At 41.5% G+C, this 21870-nt stretch overlaps 1 protein-coding gene across 6 annotated transcripts; it reads right to left on the bottom strand.

The window, feature by feature from the left end:
* Nucleotides 1-7994: 7994 nt before the first annotated feature.
* On the bottom strand, nt 7995-20983 carry CIPC (CLOCK interacting pacemaker). Of its 6 annotated transcripts, XM_068683113.1 has the most exons (6): nt 20846-20962; nt 19801-19919; nt 19318-19398; nt 17710-17884; nt 16623-16792; nt 7995-12853 (listed from the first exon to the last, which is right to left on the bottom strand). In XM_068683113.1, the coding sequence occupies exons 4-6, from the start codon at nt 17780-17782 to the stop codon at nt 11972-11974; spliced, it is 1125 nt and encodes a 374-aa protein (XP_068539214.1). In that variant the 5' UTR covers nt 17783-17884; nt 19318-19398; nt 19801-19919; nt 20846-20962; the 3' UTR covers nt 7995-11971. The 6 variants fall into 6 exon arrangements, with proteins under 6 accessions (XP_068539214.1, XP_068539218.1, XP_068539216.1 ...); XM_068683117.1 differs by lacking the exon at nt 19318-19398; XM_068683115.1 differs by lacking the exon at nt 19801-19919 and having other exon boundaries at nt 20846-20912.
* Nucleotides 20984-21870: the final 887 nt, after the last annotated feature.

The raw sequence follows: 21870 nt of genomic DNA on the forward strand, positions 1-21870 counted from the left end.
GGGGTTATATTTGCCTAGCTTTGCGTAACTATGGCCAAAGTGGATGTGAGGAAAATGTGGCAACCATCCATCCATCCTGGAGGGTTGGAGAAATAGTTCTTGTGGGATAAACAGACACTACCTAGAAACAGAGTTCAACTCAGTAAAAGGAAATGACTTTAACATTTCAGGAAATATTTCCAAACAGCAGTTCTTCCACTGCTAACCTTTAGAAAAAGCTTATGTTGGAGAAGATGGACTCTGTGTCTAGGGAGCTGCGGAATTGAACAGGATTAAAAAAGGCACAATGAAAAGAGAAAAACCTGCTGCTGCAAAATAGTGATGAAAAAAGAGAAAGAGAAACTCCCACTTTTTACCCAGACAGTAGCTCAAGCCTAAGTCAAGAGGGGCTCGGTACTGATCATAGTCACCTGGGATTCATTTATATTATTATGACCCTTTTCTGTTCTGGGTAGTGCTTCTTGCCATCTCAGCTGGGTTCCAAATATTTATTAGTACCAGAGTGCTTTACTCAATTGAAGTAACATGAAATACAAATAGTTGTGCAAATAATTATATATAAGTGGGATGTGTTGAAAGAAGCACAAAACAGGATTTTGGTCTTTTCGTAAACATGGGATTAAAGCACGTGATTCCCATATGGCTTCTGTTTGTAAATACTACGACTGACAGGCAGCAGCGAACTTCACCATTTTATAACCCTAAAGTTGTTATCTGTACAGTGATGATCTTCCTCAGCATTTCATTAGGACTAAAAGAACCCAAACTGCTTGTTTTTAGCCTCTCATACTCATCATTTTAGGATATTCTTTCCTCCTTTTTACCCTTGCTCCATCTTCTTCTCCCCTAATATAGGGAAATATTTTTCATAAAGCAGGTCACCTGAAAAAGATTTATGTGGAAGAACTGGGAGACCATCACAGTGTCTGGGAAATATTAAAGAGGTGAAAGTAGATAATTCATTATCTGAGCTATTATTATTTGTGAAGCTGCTGGAATGACCTTTTATACTCATTTGATAAAATTTACTCACTGAAAGCTCAGTAGAAATGTAGCCAATACATAATTTAAATTTACAACAACAACAACAACTAAATTAAGGTTTATGCTGAAGTCAAAGCATTAAGAGGCTCCACATGTTTTCACTCCCCATAAGAAATCCCTGAGGCACCAGCAGCACTACTCTGGTGGTCAGAAATCTCCAGTGCTACATCAGAAGAGTCTATCCTTTTGCAGTTAACTTTCCAAATGTTAGGTCTTGTAACAGATGTGAATTTTGGAAGAAACTCCATCACTTGGGTAACATAGTTGCAGAAATAGCAAGTCTGTGTCCCAAAAGTTCCCTCAAGGCATACAAAACTTCCCCTCATTACTACAAATTACAACACCATCTGAGAGAATTATAAATATTTAAGCTGTCTCAAAAGTCAAACCCTTATAAAAATAAATCCTATGCCCTGGTCTTTTTTACCTTGGACTTTGATAAATCCCGACGCCTCTGCAAGAAAATTGTACAAACTATACAAATAGGCATAAAGAAGCAGGAAAGAACGCCAGTGGATGAAAAGACAATGACAATACTCAGTCCTGCCAGCTGCAGAGCAGCTCAGTTCAGGAGAAAAGATTTAAGCATATGTTTAGCTTCTAACATAGACATAGTCCTGTAACTACAGATGAACTGCTCACATCCTTCATTTCAGTCCCTTGCTTCTAAGTTCTGTTGGTTAGGCTGCAGTACTCAATGTCTTCCAGGACTGAGTTTCAACATATTTTTCTGATTTCCAATATTGTAACTTTTTAGATAAGAAAATGTAACATCTGATAAGCCTCCAGGCTTTTGACCCCAGTTTCACATGTTGCATTGCTACAGTTTATTGAACAGGTTTACATGCTGTGGAGGAAAATGACATGCGTGGGCACAAATTAATACACGTGTGGGCAAGAGATGTCTGCTTAAACCACAGAAGTTTTTTTTTTCCTGTTTCTGCAACATAGCAAGCTAGCTCTCTCACCATTCCCCTAGCCTTGTCAACCTGGAGATATTAACAACAACTTTCCTGGGTAGACACAGAATCAGAGATTTCAGTGCCCTTTATTCCTTCCATTCAGTTTCCCAAACCAAAAAGAACAAGTCTCTATATTCACTTGTTGCAGTTGCACTAGGGGGAATTAACCCAAAAACCATATAGTTTAAATAAAATTAAAATGAAACAAAATGTAAGTTAGTATAACCATATAGATGTTGATCCTTTGGAAAATCCAGCACCAAAACCATGGCAGTCCACAGCCGTGACTTGCAATAAATACAAATACTGAAGTTCTTATATGAGAAGTTTAAAGCGATTTATAATAAGGGACGACCATTGATTTTCCTCGTTTTATGGCTGAGAATATTCAAGTGCCTCGTCTGAGGTAAAACAAGGAACAACCTCAGACCACCTCAGTTTAAAAAATAAAAATGGTTGGAATTATTTCGTGCAGCAGTAGATGTGGTAATGCCAGGTGCTTTTGAGCTGGGTGTGATTTGCAGGATTAAGCCACGAACCTAAGCCTACAGCATACTTTGAGCTAGAGAGAAGAGGAGGGGAGAACAGCAAGCACTCAGTGATAGCAGCGAGTTCATCTCCACCATCAAAATACATTTCAGCTTATACATCTAGATCAAATGGGAAAAGTAATCTTTGTGGTTAAAAATACAGAGCTCAGATTGTTAATACGAAATGTGAAAAACAGTTTTAGGACAGTGTGTGTGGACGGTTACCTTAAAATCTCTTTTCAGACACCCTCATAATGTTGCTGTTTAGTATTCTTTTCCTTTCTGGTTTTGTTCTTCATCTTCACTAACAGCTGCCACCTACTTATGGTATAAATTTTGTGGAATTTACTTCATCTTTTTCCACTTTCCTCCCCTCAAACTGCTGAGATTTTAGGCGTCAGCCATATGGCGACCAGTTCCTCACTCAAAGTCCTCTTATTTTATCTTCTACCTGATGCGATTTCTTCGACTATGGAAAAGGAATGGAAAATTACAGTGCATTGAGAGCAGCGTTTGATTCAAAACAAACATTTTGTCACGCTAAGAAAATACTGCACATCCATACTGATCACCAAAATGAGATTGAGCACTGATATCACACATCATAAACATCTACACCAAGATCTTCTTTGTGATAGAGACCAGGGCAAATTAAAAAAAAAAAAAAGAAAAAGGAAAAGGGAAAAGTCCCAAAGCATATGTTAGATATGTCGGTGCTAATGGTACTGCCTGTTGGCCATTAAGTGCGAACATAATTGCCAATATCAATTTCACGTTGTTATGAGTGCTCGGGTTAAAGCAGCTCTGACTTGCAGCCTGGGTGCCATGGAAATGCACAAGAAGAGTTCAAAATGAATTGAGTGCAGCTATATTTGGTTTCATTCCAAACAGAAACAATTCCAGGCAAATACAGACCTATTTTCAGTCATATTTATATTTTAAAAGCAGTCATCTATTTACTGAAAACGGATGTGCTAAGGACTGGTCTTGCATCAGAACAGGGTACAATAAGGGAATTATGGAAGCACACCCAAAGTTAAATTAAGCTTTGGGGAACACCAGGGTGTTTTCCTCCCTTCCCTGTACTAATAATGACATGCAGACAGTGGCCTGTTACTGTCATTATTTTTGAAGAGGTAATAGAGATACTTTGCAGGATTACTGAGTGCTTGAACCAACTGCCACTACAGCTAAATAATCTTGCAGGTGCTCCTCTGAGGCGTTCATCCGTGCATAAACAGATGTTATAATGACACAGAAAAGGAAAAGTTATACCGGGGAGCAACCTCACCCCCAGGAATGCAGGGTCTTTATAGGCATTCATCTGCTTCACTCACCCACCCGAGCACATCGATAAACCGACTGCTTTTACAGGGGCTGGCTGCAGTCTCTGGTTGGTATTTGTTAAGGTGCTGGAGAAGCAGTGGGATTTGAAATACAGAAAACCCTAGAAGCTGCAGTGATGTTTCCCATAAGTTTGCTGGCTCCAGGATCAGGCAGAGGCAGTGCATCATTCTGCTTTGCCTAACATCACTGCCTTAAGTTTGGCAGTAGAAAAACATGAGCAGGGTAACATTTATAACGTGCAAGCAATCGTTATCTTTGAATCTCAGCCTTTCAAAGAAATCAACCACTTGGCTTTGGCTGTGAGGAGTATCTCCTGAATGCTCAGCTTCATTCTGAACTGCTAGAAACTCACCAGGGCCACTGGTGCATCTATGCACCAACACACCACTCCGAACAGCATCGCCTCTTTAACTACGACAGTCTCTACAGTTGCACTGCCACTGCAGACCTCGAACACAACAGCCACAGACCCTCACCTGCAGGTCACTGCTCTGCTCCTGTCCCAGTTTGGACTGGCTGCAGCTCCTATTACACATTTGGAGGCTTTTCAGTATTCAGATGACTGTCATCAAGCTCAGGCTTGCCTTACTTGTGCAATTAGCGCTGAAAGACGTTTGGGAGTTCTTTTTGGCCCTCCCTCATGTAACTTAGGTCAGCCACCCACCTTCAGAGCGTTCTCAGACAGCATTACTGTGCAGATATGCTGCATGGTCAGCCGTAGGCTGTTACATAGTGAGATGGGGAGCCAAGTTCAGTGTGGTGAAGACTCCTTTCCTGAATTCCAAGTGTGTTTGGGCATGCTGCATAGGACTGTCATTTGCATGGGAGACAACTCTCAGCAAAAATACAAGTTTCAAAAGATCAAGCACTTCTAAGGACTGGGATGCTAGCGGGCACCTTGGATAAGACTGAGACTTTAAAACTTTGCAGTATTTAATGTGGTGATATATATATGTCCAGCAGATAGTGCTGACAGCATACTGGTATCAGACTGCTGCCTTCTTACCTGGAACATCATGGCTCCAGTCATGACCATCTTCTCCATGGCAAGAAACCTTCTAATCCTTGTAGGCTGTTCTGGTGCGTCATGACCACAACACCCTCCCTTTCAAGTGAGATGCTGCTGTCGTGACAACATTGCAGAAAAAATGGTATTTGTATTCACCGAGCTACAAATTTTCTCAAGAAGAGCTGTTTTATTTTCACTTAATCAGAAGCTGCCTGTTACTGTCCTCCTGTACCTCAGATGATTGGACAAGTTTGGCCGTCTCTACAAGATTTTGCTTCTTCAGCATGAGGTGATGGAGCTACACTTTAAAGCTTGGATCCCGTTTCCTGTACAGGCAACCCAGGAGAAGAGGATGAAGGTTAAGGGAAATAACATCTGCCCCCACCCACACTGCCCAGAGCATTTCCACACTGCTTGAAATTCACCGAAAAGTGAGTGCTGTGACTAATGCTGCAAAACACCAAGCTTCCAGACAAAATACATTTTCATTTCCAATAAAAACATGGGAGTTTTCCATTGAAAGCACATTAATTTTTCAAGCGGTCCTATCTATTAAAAAACAATAAGCATTGGTTTTCTGTCTGCTACTGGATTTCTTAGCCCTCATAAATTTAAGTGGTCTAAATATCCCCTACTACTGCTATGGGAAAAAAGTGAAATTGCCTAAGTGGGCATGGTAAGAGGCATTCCAGTTCCATTAAACTAACTCAATTAATTTAATCACCAGAAGAACAAGAAGAAAACGATGAAGAAGTTGATGAAACTCCCCTTTTGGCCCTGAAAAGCCCCACACTTCCTCTATTTCTTAAAATGTATGAGATGCAGAAGAAATCTTTATGCTGGCACTGCTCCATTGCAAGATGGAAATTATATTGCTGCAGTGCAGAATGGCAGAAGCTTTTCAGAAGAATTTCTGTTGAGCGCTTAGAAAAAAGCCAGATGTATTCCTCCCATATCATAACAGCTTGATTTCCATTTTCAAAAAGTAATTCAGGACATTTTAAAAAATGTTTAATAGCCGTTGTTTAAGTCAGCAAGTCTGAATAAGTTGTGATTGAAAATTTAACAGGAGATATGCAAGAAGATCTCCGGACCATCAGTACTACTTCAGTGAATTTCAGACCACTAGGCAAAATTTCAGTGGTCTAAGGAGAGGGAAAAAACTAACAAAGCATCAGCTTTTCAGAGGGTTAAGTAGACTGATCTGAATGAACATCAGCTGGGTAATGGGGAGAAAACAATGGAATAACCTCTAGTTTTGTATTAATCGAGTATATAAACAGAAAGTAAAAGTAATTGAAATTCATGACTCAAAAGAAACAGAGTTGGTCAAAAAATCGCTGTCTTGTTTTGATGAAGTGGAATTAAAAATTGACTGAGGCCAAAACAAGAATATACTCATACTTCTGGTGGATATTTAACAGTTTCTCATATGACACACTGAAACCAGAATTACATGAAATTAGCTGGATGTTGTGAAACGTATTACAAGTGTAATTTCCTATTTGTATAGAGAGATCTGTCAAACGTCTGTTAAAATGAAAACAATATGAAATTTGTTCTTGACTGACGGTATTTAATATTGTCTTCAGTAATTCGACTACAAATTAGAGGTAACAATGAAGGTGGAAGAGTTCGGAAGTAGAGGTAAATAATGTGTGAGACTGTTCTGCCTTCTGGCTGCTTGGAGTATGGAAGGAGCACGGAAACACAAGTGAGGGACAGGAATTCACTAACCTTAGGAGCAACAGGTCCAGAGATGATTTAGACTTTGAGCCTGATGCCATGGCTGCTGTAAAGATGAGACAGTAGCAGTATGGAAGGTTGACATGGTAGAACACATCTTACAATCCTGTTTTGCTTTCAGTGCTTCATTTAAAAATGTATTTAAATAAATTTAAGGGATCCAAAGAAGATGGACACAGGTGAACAACAGACTGAAAAGATTTGAGAGCTTATTCAGTTACTTTAACAAAGAAAGCTGAGAAAAAGCTAAGGAATGACTTGTTCAGTTCATAAATGCCTACAGAGAACACAGCAATGTCACAGCATGTACTTCAGCTTAGCAGACAAAAGGTAGAAGATCTGACAGCTGGATACCGAAAGACAACACATTCAAATTCAATATAAAAGGCACATTTTTAACAGTAAGTAATTACCTTCTGAACAATTTGGGTGGATCTTCATTGCTAGGCACTTTCAAATCAAGGCTGGATGCTTCTTCTAAAAACACACGTTAGCTCAAATGAGAATTTGAAGAAGTCTTGGAAACTGTGCTCCAACAGAAAGGAGGCCAGAACTCCTGGTGTTTCCTACTGCCTTCTGATTCAGATTACAGGAATTTACACTCAACATTAACATCATCTCATGGACTTACCCCAAAACACACAGATTTAGAGAGAAGTCTCACGCACTTTCAACACTCTGGACCATATAATACAGTGGGGGGCTGTATGACTACATTATACCCAAAAAGCAGCAAGATACAGCTAGAGTGTAAAACCGTGCAGGCAGGGGCCCCTATTTCTGTCCCAGGAATCATGAGTAAGCAAGCAGTAACAGCAAGCTACAATCAGCCTAGTGGGTGCCAGAAATTTTGCATGCCAGGAGATTCCTCAGCCCAAGCCCATGGAGACCTCTGCTCCTTTTAGGCTGTTTGTGTTACAAGAAAAAGATAGATACAGCGCACCAAAAAGAAGCAACTGACTTTTTTGGTCTCTGTGAAATAAAGGTCTGACACCCTGCAGATAAAACTTTGCAGTTTAAAGAAAAACCTATCTAGAGGAGACGTAAACACAATTCTGGTGAAACATTTTCTGCTTGAATTGCACCCATACCCGTCAGGAGTACCAGGGTTGCAAATACTGAGTTTGCATTCTCGGGGAATAAAAGCACCTCGATTGATGTCACTCCTCCTTGGATGCAAAGCAACAAGGTTCAAGGTATGGCTCTGTCTGGTTCAAGTGAGAACTTGAACCAGAATCTCTTTACCTCACAACAGCACCTCAAGCCACAAGGCTGCTGGGTGTTGCAGGAACAACTGCTCAGTTCTCGCTGGAAGTTTGATCTCTGAACAAAGGAAAAAATGTAAGGATGGCCACATTTTGAAAAATGTGTTTTATTGAAAAGTTGGCATACAGATTCAGATGAAGAACATTTCTTCAAGAGAGAGAGTAAAATTTCACTCAAGTAATTCTTTCAGCAGCCAAGATACCCACACCCACACTTCACAATTCAGAATTTCTGCATATCTGGCTGACAGGATGGCGATAGTGTAGGAGTTCACCCCGCACAGACGGTGAGCATTATGTACAGTCATCACATGGAGATAACAGTTAAGAGATTCAAAAATTCTTCCAGGTTTTTCATGACAGATCTATGGCAATGGTCACCCACTGCAATGTATTTTTAGTGTTCTGTACAGCCCACTTTTACCCATGCTCCTCCCAGAAACCCTTTAATTCATACATACTGGTAAAGCTCACGTGATGCCCTTCGGAGAGGAACCATAGTATCACTTCTGTGATCTGCACTTTCCCACATGGGAAACGTGCTCCTGTGGAACTATGTAAAGCATGCTTTGGAATTAAGGACTTTGCAGTTCAACAGCATTAGGCTAACCCATAGACTTGTCAAGTATATACTTTATTTGATTCATATTTCACAGTCTGTTTCTATAAAGATTTAACAAAAAGGTCATGTTCTGTAACAGAGTTCTTAGGCTACTTTATTCAAAGCTGGCAATGGAGACTTAAAAGTACAGAAAATGTTTACATTCCAACTAGAGCAGTAGAACTTCAAAAATACATAGCAAAAGTAACCAAAAATGCCAACATTTATTAAAACTTAATAGAAAAAACGGCAGTCTGTCTGAGCCATCAAGCTACCATGCATGCATGTCAGCAGCACCCGAAGCCCCAGCAGACCGTCTCGCTGACTTTTCAGACTGGGACAGCTGTCTTCAGGCAAAGTTGTTAATGCAAAGCCTTACTCCTTCAAACACCACAAAGCTGTAAGTTCAGTGCTTACAGGTTTCCAATCAGAGGCTAATGTTTCTGCTCATCTCTACTGGACCAATTCCAGACCCTGTCCAGAATCAAGATCTATTCTGGTCCTAATACAGTCAACTAATTTTCTCAAAACATCTCCAAGCTAACCTATTTTATTAAATTGCAGCCAAGAAAGGAAAGCTCTTACTGTTTAAAGCTTTACCAGGGCTTCCAAGAATAAAGGCAGCTATAAGAAACTGAATAGAAAGGTATTTCAGGATGGATTTATTATTAGGGGCCTTCAACAACCTTTTTTATAACTGAAAATCTTGATGAAACATTTATCTAGGGATATAGTTCCTTCCTATGGAGCCCCAGATTTAAATATAATAGTTCTAGAATAGATTTTTCTAGTTCAGCAAATACCGTAAGTCTGGCCTGGTGGCTAGTAGATTTCTAACCAGCTGCTGGAATTTATTCACAGATTTACTGAGATAGATGCTAATATAAATTACGCCAGCTGAGATGCCCATTATCTATAAACACACACTTCAGCCCACCCTCGGTGCAGTGTGGACTGAGAGTTTTCTCAGCTATGGTCTCCCTAAGTCAAAGGGCATCACCCTGCAAGGCCAGTTTTTCCCTTCCTTTTACTCCATCAGAGCAGTGGAACTAGGATGGAGAAGAGACTCAATACTAAGAAAAATTTCTGTACTGTGAGGATGGTCAAACACTGGAACAGGCTTCCTAGGGAAGCCTGACTCCATCACTGTGTTTTGTAGAACAATCGCTTCCTAAAAATATACACATTCTGAACTTCCTGTTCCCCTCTGTAATTGATAGGTAGAGTCTTATGAAAAATAGAAAAGATATCCTATGCACTTTCCCACACCTCACCTTTATGCTTATTACAGGTATCAGATGAATGGAACTACTCCTTCCTCTCCTTCTAAGAAGCTCAGAAGAAACAGTCTTATCTTCTGGGATTCTTTGTGCAAATGGCCCAAGGCACCATCACATCTATGCCCCCAGATGTGGGGATATCACACTTAGTTCCAGAAGCGTTGGATGTGTTCTACATTATTACTCAGAATAACGCTACCTTCAGTTTTGCTGGAGTTTGGATATTGCTGTGCTGAGAGTTATGAGATGTACTATTACACACAATCATTGCAGTTATATTTAGACAAAAAAAAACATGATAGAACACAGCCTATGAGATTTTTCTCTTAATGAATTCCCACGTACTGCACTAGCGCCTTCAGCAGGCGGGCAGGATACCAGAAAAGGCATTGCTATGAGTTTGTTACAGTTCAAGAAGGGCTCTAGGGTGAATCCTGCCACAAAATTTCTCTTTAAACCTATATGTAGTACAAGCTCGACTCACATTTCTCCTCTTCTTGAGGCGTGTACAGAGTTTCTTTTCATCACTCTAAAAAGGGGGAAACCCCTTCGAGAGGGAAGCCCCTTTCACTTTCTCTCATGCATGTATTTTAGGAAGACTACAAAAACATTCTTCAGCCTTCTGCAATCTCGATTCTGGGAGGCATCTTCAGAAAATGAAGAGGTCTAATCAAAATTAGCATGAGATCTGCTCTACTTTCAAGTTCCTCTTCTAAAAATCTAAAGCAGCTGATACAAGTGATCAGAGCATCAAAATACCCAGTGACCTAGACAACAATTTTTTGAAAGCATTTTCAAGTGGAAATGAACACACCATAAACAATCCAGATTTCTTACCCTTCTTAGGAAAAGACATTCTTAGCTCTCTTACGCAGCCTGTCTCTGGAAAAAAAAAAAACCTCCACACTGGAGGGACTGACACAGTTAAGTGCCTAGAGAAGCTGAAATGAAATAAGCATCCATAGAACAGCTTTTGCAACGTGACTACTGTGGATGTCTACTAATAAGGCCTAACATCTTATGCACAGTGTAACTATATTTCAAGGCAAGCAGGCTATGAATGATAAATTGATGTGGAAGCAAGTAGTTTTGGTGTTTGTTTTATTTCTTTAAGTTCAAACTCAAGTAGGTCAAGTTTTTAGGAAGATTATCCAAGCTGACACTTCTTTTATAATGGATATATTCATCTGACTTCTCTCACTAACAAAAGGGAGGGGAGATGGGAGGACTTATTACACCACAGGCCATCATGCTCTTTTTCCTTTCACCTCTTTTTTTCCTATTTGGCAATCTAATTTCACAGCAAAAGAGTTCAGTCTTGTAAGTTAGATACACAGATAAAATGGTAAGCAACCAGTCTCCCTATGTTAACCCTGGTGAATGAATATCTTCCTTATACCATATTCAAAACAGCCTCTGCAGCCTGCCAAGAAAACCCAAAGCCACTTGCCTTGTGCACTTCTTAGCTATTAATGGGTAGTGCAAATAAACACGGCTTTAGAACAAACACTTCCAGTACAAGCCTTGCAATTTTTACTCATCTTCACAGACCAAAATTGAAAATACACTCATCCAAACAAGTCATTCCACTAACGTGCTAAGACACTCTTCACTTTGGTCAAAGATTGCAATGAACACAGAATGCTGCTGCAGCACAAGGAAATCTCCACTAGTTCAAATGTGTTACAACCCCAAAAGCAAGACTCTGCTACAAGAAAAAAAAAAGACAGTGACGGTCTAAACTTACGACCCCACAAACCTAAGCTTCCTCTCCTCACGCCAGCTCCCTTCATCTACTTGCAACTGCTGATGGCCCAATACTGGGGCCTGTTCTGCTGTTCCATTCTCAGAACTACCTGAAGATGGAAATAGGAACAGGAATGCTAGCAGAATACTGCAACTGACTGCCTCCTCACAGCAAGAATGAGAACATGCCAGCAGAGCACATCCAAACTTCTCAAGTCCAAGTAACTACAGAGTTAGCATGGAGTTCAAGGGCACGTTGAAACAGTAAGTACCCATCCTGTCAAGATCCCACGGTGCTGTTCCAGTCCCACAACCGGCACTGAAGACAAGTTGTTAATGGCATGCCACTTTGCAAGTCTTGGACTCGGAGAAGGCTCAAGCAGAAGCCTGAGACTGGAAATAGGAGGCACAAAAATAACTTAACAGCTATGTACCTTTTTACTACATGTTTGGATAAGCGGAGTCTTCAAGGTTGCTATTAGTTTTCTCTGATCCTGTTAGAGATGCTTCTAGCTCTGCCCATGACTGCGGAGCGTTGTTCTTTATTGCCTCTATGAACAGTTGTGTTTGGTGCTTCAGCCTGTCCAGCTCAGCCTGAGTCACCTGGTTCTGATGAATGAGCTCCTTGGTTTTTAAAGTGATCTCCAGCAATCCCGACCTGCGTAGCACGACAAGTGTGTTCTGAAAACGTCTGCACTTGCTTTGCTGTTGCAACAGCAGCTCAGGGGTAGTGCAAGTCTCTTCAGGTATCAATGGGGGGCTCCACACTGCAGACTGCATTGGAGTCTGTGCTGCACTCTCATTCTCATGAGGGGTGCACTTTGCTGCCTGCAGAGTTCCAAAAGGCAAAAGGGGAGCCAGACCTGGGAGTTTCTGAGCATCAGCAGAAACACGATGGAAACCAGAAAGAGCTGACACTTTCCCACTTGTCACTAAAGTTGAAGGATTTTGCTGATTAGAAGAATCCTGAGGGGTCTTAAAGCTAACTGGTAGGTGGGCAAAAGGACTAGTAGGCAAACCTGTGCTCCTTGATACAGGAGAAGTCTCCATCTTGGGTGCTTCTGTGCAGAGTCGTTTATGGCAACTGGTTTCCTGACGATCCTCTAGATCAAAGGAGTGATCTCTTTTGCAAGGCTGTGGTGCTATTTTGGGATAAGAGTTCAGGATGGGCAGGTAGTTAGTGGAGTCATTTCTCTTTTTCCCAGCAGGGTGAGGGTTAATGGGAGGTGGGATTGATGGGTGAAGAAACACTAGCTGCGGCTGAGCTGGAATCACTTCAAAGGATGGCTGGACCGTCCAAGACTGGAGCTGGGAAGAACTGCCCTGAGAAGCATAAATGGGGAAAAACAGAATTCTTACAACAATGCTGTAGAAAAGGACCAAAAACCCTTCAGCGAAACAGATGGACTGTGCCATTTCTTCATAATACTTGATATATACTATTCACTCTAACACATTGTGAGCAGCCTTCCATCAAAATCATCCTTCTCTGCCAAAAGAACATAACACTAGAATAGAAGCTGTAATCCATAATCCTTTTATTATGGAATAGCAAATATTTAAAAACAATTCCGTCTGAATTTATACATTCCTATTTAGGGAAGTTATTTAGGAAAGCATTACAGTGCATGTCTTTATTGTAAAATGCCAGTGTAAAATTATTACTGACTTGAGGCTAAAGAAGAAGCATACAGAAAACTTGAAATATAATTAAGCATTGCAGTTACGAAATATTCTAAAATAGTCAAAGACTGCTCAGATATTTGAGGAATAATTTAGACACCCTCTTTGTCGAAACGCAGCAACTACAATCCTGTCATTTCTATTCTTATAGGAAGCTCTTGAAATGGTTATTTAACGTAGACGACAGCTGTTCAGTAAGTCTTCCAATCTTAAGTACAATACATGGTTTCAATAAATTTAAAACCATGAAGTTGGGGAAAAAATGCTGAATATCAATCAATTCAAGGAAAACTGTCTGTTGTAAGCCCCAAGCAGTTGAATTCCACACCTCTGATGAAATGGTGCGCACTGAAGCCTTAAAACCATTATATTTCAGGAAAGATGTTCAAGTTTTATTCCCTCCCACAAGTTATATTCTTCGGTGCAGGGAGGGAGAATACATCAATTTCACAAGACATTACTACCTCTTCCTTCTCAAATCCACTACCAGGGATCCTTATGAGATCTCCTGGCCAGAAAGCATGCCTGCGTTTCTGTAAACATATCAAATGGTCTAGTAAGAGATGTTGTTTCTGGGGAAAAAACAAACAAACAAAAAACACCACCACCACCCACCTCATTTCCCATATATTTAAGTCATCACCATTACACATACACGAATACAATATACTGTCAAGCTGCTCTTCCAATTCCTAAAGCTTACAACTCGGAATGTTGCTGGCAGGCCTGCCAAGGGCACAGTTTTTAGCTAGCACTAAGACATTCTATTATTTTTGGAACTGACTCATCTGAAATCCATCTCCTTTACATCAGTCTCATAACGTTTAAACTGGCAAATGATAATGTGTTTTGCTGAAGTCCATTCCCCCCAGCAGAGGACTTTTAACTCATCAAAAGCAGGTACCATCCACTGATTTGGACACTAAAACTCAGAGATGAGATTTGATTACCAACTGTGACACAGAATCCTTTTCATTCAGTAGGTGAGAAGTTTATGTAACAGGGGTGCAGAACAACTACCTCTAAAAGTTAACATTATGTCCTTATTTCACAGAAGAAAGAACACATTCACAAGCAAGGTATCTGGAAATACGAGTGGTGAAGTCTATATAAAAGACCACAAGGAGTGGCGGCTGAGGGAACTGGGGTTGTTTAGTCTGGAGAAGAGAAATCAGGAGAAACTTCTCAGAATGAGCAGTCAGGCATTGGAATTGGTTGCCAGGGAGGTGGTGGAGTCACTGTCCCTGGGGGTTTTTAAGGAAAGGTTGGACCTGGTGCTTAGGGACATAGTTTAGTGGGTGACATTGTGGTAGGGGGATGGTTGGACCAGATGATCTTGGAGGTCTCTTCTGACCTTAATGACTCTATTATTCCATGATTCTAACACCAGGTAGAAGATGCAGCCTTAGGAAGCAAGGCTTTGAGGTCGGAAGTTGTCATTTACTGTACATTTGTACAATACCTAGCACACCGGAGACCCAAATTCATTAAGGCCAAGAGAACTGTGGTAACTGTTCACCTTGCTCGTTTTTTTTCTTAACTCTGCTATTCCCTTTCTTGTCCTTTCCACTTCTATAAAGTTCTGCTCTTGTTCTCCTACACAAAATCTAACTTGCATTAGAGGAAACGTTTATTTTTACTAATTCTGCAGTTGTGTTTTTTTTTTTTGGTTGTTTCTTTTAAATAAAGGCTAATGTCTTGCAAATATCAGCACCACTCATCTAGAAAGCTTTCCTGCTTATTAAGGACTTTGACCAGCCTTATTACAGAAGCCTTGCCACAGCAGCACTGTGTTTCAGGGAATTAAGCCCTGCCTGATTTTTTGTAATGCTGTTAGCTGTTTACACTCTGAAACCAGGACAGCAGGTAAACATCACCACGCAGGATCAGAGCGGATCTAGACAGGAGGATGATTCTGACTGAAACTGGAACAAATAAACTGCAGTAACTGGGGATGCTGAGTTATTTTTTTGATCCAGTGAGCCCAACTGAGCACTTTGTTGAAAAGACCATCTTAATAAGATGACCACCATCGCTACCTGAGGTAACTAGGCCTAGTGGAAAGAACCAGAAAGATGCTTCATCATTCTTACCTCGACTTGTTGCTTTTGTTTACTGAAATAAACATTTTCCAATTTAATGTGATTGTCCTTAGCCATACACAATTAGATTTGAACATTATTATGCACTGCTCAAAAGAATCGGGTCTGTTAATTTTATCTACCTCTTCCTCCCCACTTTTCCCATTTGCTACACTACCAACTTTTATGTTATATGTATTATTTAGTTACTTTTCCTATCTGTTTGTGACATGACCAAGATTTTAACATGAAACTACCACTACAATTACAGTTTAATTTTTGAGCCCCAGGCCAACAGCCTTTGGTGAAGCTTGCCTCTTTTGTACTACATGAAAACTTCAGCATTTGTTTAGACGGTACTTGTTCCGTGCACCTAGGGACATGACTATAAAGCAAAATTGTTTCTTGTCAAGATAAAGCACAATGCTCAGATCAGAATTAACTCCTCCACAAATGGATAATCTGCCAAATACCAACAGAACATCTCTGTGCTAGCACTGACACAGCATCCAAGTTGAACAGGTTTTGCTTGTTTTCAGAACAGATTCCATAGAAAAAGAATCAGGATCTAAACTTTCCCCCCTTCTCACTGTATTCTCAGAAGTATTCTTCAACCCTTTTTTTATGATTAGAACTTTTCTTCTGCTAAGAAAACATGAGTAGAAGCAAGAAATCTAGTAGTATGGCAATACTTTGAACTTTAAGCTCTTGCACCTTCTGTTACAATGCAGAACTTTTCAATGTCTCACAGAACTGTTGGAGGAAAAACACATGATGTGATACTGGAAGGTATCAACAGAGAATATAATTGTTGCAGTGAGAGCCATCACACATAATTAACAGAAATAACTGTTGAAGTAAACGTACCATGGCTAACTTTAGGTACAGGTTTAATTTGTTCATCTATGACATTCTGGATTAGGGTTTCACATCACATATAAAGCACCTTTAGGACCTAAGAATTATCAAGCAAAAGCAATCATCCTACCGTACTGTCTAAATTGAAAGACAAAGAAAAATTCCAAAAGGAAAAACACTTTTTTTTTTTTGTTCAGTCTTTGGTGCTATTTACATAACATTCATGAAGATCTGTTTTTCGCAGATTCATTTGAGACAGAGAGCAAATGTAGCAGAGCCTTTATATTCCACATTTTTCTCCTCTTAGTGATTTCAGCTGCACCTCAAAAGAACAGGCTGTCACTAACAAAACTTTTCAGGCTACTCGTTGCTTTCCAGGCTGTAATAACCTCCTACAAATTTTTTTTTGAAAGGAAAACAGTTTAAAATAAAAATGTGCAATATTTTCCAATATATTACTTCTTCCTTACCTGCTTAACAAGAACGTTTTTCATTACGACCATGGGAGAAAGCGCAGGAAAGGAGTTGCTTGTGGTCACTGGGCATGGCCAAGGCCCATCCTCTGCGTTCCAACACAACGCGTTCAGCACGTCCTCCGAGTCAGTCTGCTCCATCGCACTCAGGCACTCTGAACTTCCATCTGCCAGAGGTGGAATTCAGCTGTCAGTTGTTTCATATCTAGCGCACTTGCTACCTCCTTTCTGTTCCACTATTCTGCTTCCTTTCAACTGAGCCACAATGAATAATAAAGTTTAATTCTGGAATACCAATAAAATTAGAGCTGTTGTGACAGCTATTGAATGGCCTTTATTAAAAGGCTTCATATTTCAGGACAGTTCTCATGCAAGTATTGTCTCCCCCCAAAAACTATTACTTTTTGTTCTTTTGTATTTAGTCTCCAAGGAACTACATGCTATTATGAAGACAGCTCCAAAGCTTGGTGCAGGAAAGAACTACAAGCTCCAGCACTGCCACAGCTGCAGTCTGTGCTGCAGTCATTTTGTGTCTTGACATCTATCTACAAATCCAGTCATGCAGGTCTCTCTCATTAAAGTTAAAGCATTAAATTAAGCATTTTTAACATTTAAAGCAAATCTTCGCACAATTTTGTGGATTATTAAAACATAACACCATCTACATTTTACTGATGTTATAAAAGGCACTCTTTTATTAGGCACCACTGACAATCTAGTCAAATTGTAAGAGATATTAGATGGAATGATGCAATAGTTCACTGATCACTGGCAAAGAACAAAAATTAATATTTCCATTCCTACTTCTAGACTATGACGTCTAAGATTCTTCCATTCATTTCTTTATTAGGCACATTTTAAATTCCCAGGCCACTGAAATTCACAGAATGAATATAAAGCTCCACTCCCAAATAGGATTGATGGTAAGATGATTTTTCAACCTGTCCCAGACACAAAGACCTTACAGGCAACCAGACACACAACGTCAGAGGCTAGAATCAGATTTGTGTAAAAACACCAACAAACACACGCAGAAAAAAAAAAAAGAAAAGAGAAAAAAAAGTAATGTCGTCTTTTTCTAAACCTGAATATCCAGAGTCCTTGTCAGATTCGGTTGCCGCCATGCTGAAGTGATGGTTCAAGCTCTTCATTGCCATCAGTTTGCCCAATAGTTTCTTGAGGGTCTCAGTACACAGCTATTTTGTCTCCATGCTTCCACAGTGCTGGAGGCACTTTTCAACACCTTGTCCATTGAGGAACTACAAAAACAGTTAAAACAAAATAGAGACTTCCTCTGAATCTAATGAAAATTCCAACAATATAAATCAACAAAGGCGGCTACTATATCCTTAGAGAAATCTGGTTACCTAAGGTTTGAGGCATTTGTTAAGCAATCTGTAGAATTCAGCAGAATTCCCAGCCTCATATTTGCTCTGTTTATCACCCAGTTAGGTTAGCAAAGACCTCCCAGTAAAACCAGTTTATGCCCTGCAAAATACTGTCAACTATGCATGTTTAACAATGCATTACAGAACAGAAAAAATAAGCAACATTTTTTTTGCTTCAACAAACGCATTACTTTGTAGAACTTAATAGAACTTTCGGGACTCAAGTCTTCCCTCTGCCTCAGGAATCAGGATGAAACACCCCACAATCCAATCTTTCAGTCCCCTGCACCAACTGCAAGGGAACAATACCATAGTAGACATGGCTTTTGGGTCCTTTAGCATAGATTAAATGATGCCAAAAAGTCTAAGGCATAGGAAGAAATTCACTGTGACAGAAATGCAGTATGGATTTTTTAAATTTATTTTTTTTTAAACGCATGTTTGCTGTGAGCACCATCAGTTAATTGAAAGAATTTTAGAAGAACTACAGACACTGATGCAGTGGAAAGGGCAGAATGAGCCTGAGCTATTCATCTCCTTCCTTCAGCAGCTGAGCAAATCAAGCATAGAGTACAAGTCAGCCAGTTTTACTGAACTACCTGAAGTAGAGTTGTTTCATATTTAAAATTACTGAGTAAGTACATGGTAGGTTCATCTGGAAAGGACACTGCTGAAGTTATTTCTAACTCTGTTACGATTTCTGTCAGACAAGGCAATAATCCATTACTGTGCACAGCAAGTTAGGAAATAGGAATGCAATTTCTTGAACTGCCAGAAGTGCAATGCGCAATTCTAGACTGCTCTGAAGTTCAGCACCATGGGTAACCAAGATAAAATAGAAGATATCTTGTGTATGGTTGTTATCTGTAATTAAATCAAGACTCTCTGAGTGAAGTGGCATAGCTGTGCATCTCTTTCCACACTGCCAGTAAATTAAGTGGGGACTTCCAGAACAGAAGTACCTCGCATGAGTCAAAGAACCAAATGTAGATAGAAAATTAACACATTAAAGCCAATTCTTCACCCATAAAGGCAAAACAAGCTAAAAGCTGTTCAGAAACATTTTTCAAGAATTAAAGTTGTTCAGTCCGCACCTATCTTACAAGCAGCTTCCCCAGGCACCAAACCCCTAACAAAGTCAGCTGTGCTGGGTGAAGCCCTGAGAACAAACAGTGCTGAACCTCCAAAGCTGTGGTTTTGTTATTACAGCCTGCTTCACTCTCAGAGTGAGGTAAGTCTTGTGATCAGAGAACATGCTGGGGATGAAGAAATCCATACTGCTGAAGGTGCAACACATACTATACCTGCAATCACTCCTGGTGGAGTCTTGGCCTTAGAAATGCCTCCTCACACCCTTTCAAAACAAGAACTCTGGAAGGCTGAAACTAAAATCAACAAAACCCAGAAAAATGTAGTTATGTTATGACCTTCTATACCCCATACTCATTGAAGCGTTCAGCTGCTTTCTAAAGGTAGGCAGGCTTTATTAAGTCAAAAAGTTCCTGCTTCTCATAAAAGGAAGCTGAGACTGGCTAACAGAAAAGCAACAGGATGAAATGCAGAAATTGTCTAATAATATCTGTAGAAATTATGTTCCTATGAAGCAACCCTTTCAAGTTGTGTCTCACATTAGAGCTGTGTATTTAAAATCACAAATACAGGAACTCAGGAGACCACATCGTGGTCAGATCAGCAGCCCATTAACTGCAGTATCCAGCGATAGCTATGTCAAATGACGCTGCAGCAGATGCATTCTGGAACAAACTATGCTGAAACGCAGATTTCACCTTAAATCCTGACACCTGGTTGTCAGAATTCTGCTCTAAGTTCTTGATCCTGGGCACCTCCAGTGATGAACTCTGTACATTAGGTAACTGCTGAGATGCTGGGGTGACCACCTACAAAACTACAAACAAGACAGAAAAATGCTCAACAGAACAGAACTTCTTCAGTAGCCTTCTGCCTCATCTTTCTGTCTTCAGTCCCACCTGCTGACCTGCTAACAGATAGAGGACAGACATAACTACATAAAAGCAACCCAGATACCATCCCTCCTCTGGGACCCTTAACAGAATCTTCTAATGAAGTCTTGTCAAGGGATTCTGATTGGGTAACCCAGTAAGAAAAGCATGTATTTTTACCATAGAGAAAAAATGCTGGCACTTCAATGTAAATACCAGTATTTGTCTTAATCTGTACGAATTTTAAAAGATATTAAGCATAAATCCTGCTCCACTGTCTCTTCCACTAACAGAACAGCTCAGCTGAGTGCTCATGGCACAAACAAGTTTAAAGGGAAGATGAGAGTTAAGTCCTGGCCCACTCTCCTATTGCTTACCCCCTCCAAAACAAAAGCATTTCTCTTAAGGAAGCGATATGTGAGGATGTTAATCTCCAAAAACCAGAACTGGACACGGAACGAGGGCTAGGCACGAGCTTAATGCGCACACCCCAGCTGCTGGCCTCACATCACAGGGTCACTGAGCACCCTGAGCAGGCAGGGACCGCAGGGCTCACTGCCCCAACCCCTGTGCCACAGAGGAGCACCCACACATCGGGCCCTGCCCCTGACGCTCAGGGACCTCCTGCCCGACCCGCCCTGGGGCCTGTCCCAGCGCCCGACCAGTGCGGACCCTCTCCCCAACACCCGGCCCTGCCCCGTCCCGGCTCCACACCGCTCCCCCGGCACCCAGCACGGCAAGAGCCGGCGCATTTATTTCTCCTCCCTTCCTGAGAGCCTCCCCCGGGGCCCTCCATCGCCGCCAGCCCCTCAGAGCCCCTCAGGGCCCCCCCCGATCCCCGCGGCCGCCCCCGGGCCGCGCCGCCCCTCACCTGCCCGCGGGCCGCCTCAGCGCCGCCCGCTCCGCGCATGCGCGGCACCTCCACCATGGCGCTCCCGCCGCCCCGCCGCGCGCCTGCGCAGCGCCGCTGCCTGCCCCCCGCTAATGGCGGGAGGTGTCATGGCGGCGACACCTGAGGGGAGAAGGCGGGAAGGCGCGAAGGGTGCGGCTGTAGGGGCACAGACGGCCCTCGGGTCTGTCATAGGAAGGGCTAGCCCGATCTGAAAGTCTTGTGGGGAGCCGCCTCACCGTCAGGGAGGTGGCGGGGAACTTCAGCTGGCTCTGTGCTTAGGGGGGCAGGCAGGTGAGCAGGGTGAGGAATTTGGGGTGCTGCTGGAGTTCCCAAGTGCTGTGTAAAAAGTTCAGGTCAATGCCCTCACAGGTGTCCAGGCTGCTCTAGAACCTGTCATACCTCAGGAGTGGGAGGGTAACAAAAGCCACGTGCTCACAGCCACGAACAAAGTGAGGGAGGCAGCATCAAAGGTCCAAAGGCTTTAAGCTTGTCATCTCCAAGAGGAAAAACAGCAAATGGAGGAGCTGTCACGAGCAAATGGGGAGTAAAGGATACCCTTATTCTTCTACACAATCGGTAAATACAAGATAGTGAAAGGAGTGTTTGGATCTACTTTCCATGAACTGCAGAAAAGCAAGGGCAAATAAATAGGTGGAAATGGATCTTTTGGATCAACGAACACAGCAAGAATAGCTATTCTTGTTCTAAGAACTCCATAAACACTGCCAGCACCCAGAAGTCTGTCAGAATGTTTTGCGTTTGGAGATGAAAAGCAACTTCATGAGAGAAAACGTAAAAGGGGTGTGTAGAAGGGCTGAGCAGTGACAATGATGTCCCTGAATAGAATCAGAGAATCAGAATACCCCAAGTTGGAAGGGACCCACAAGGATCATCGAGTCCGACTCCTGGCACCATACAGGTATACCCAAAAATTCAGACCATATGACTAAGTCCACAGCCCAAATGCTACTTAAACTCTGACAGGCTTGGTGCTGTGACTGTGT

The sequence above is a fragment of the Anas acuta genome, chromosome 5, assembly GCF_963932015.1.
Source record: "Anas acuta chromosome 5, bAnaAcu1.1, whole genome shotgun sequence".
In the NCBI taxonomy this organism is placed as follows: Eukaryota; Metazoa; Chordata; class Aves; order Anseriformes; family Anatidae; genus Anas; species Anas acuta.

Excerpts from the sequence above, each read along its gene's own strand:
- CIPC (XM_068683118.1), bottom strand. The coding sequence starts at position 17,782 with ATGGCAATGAAGAGCTTGAACCATCACTTCAGCATGGCGGCAACCGAA. Across the intron at positions 16,793-17,709 it reads CAAGGACTCTGGATATTCAG|ATGGAAGTTCAGAGTGCCTG; the intron begins GTTTAGAAAAAG and ends CACCTCTGGCAG. Across the intron at positions 12,854-16,622 it reads AAAACGTTCTTGTTAAGCAG|GGCAGTTCTTCCCAGCTCCA; the intron begins GTAAGGAAGAAG and ends TATGCTTCTCAG.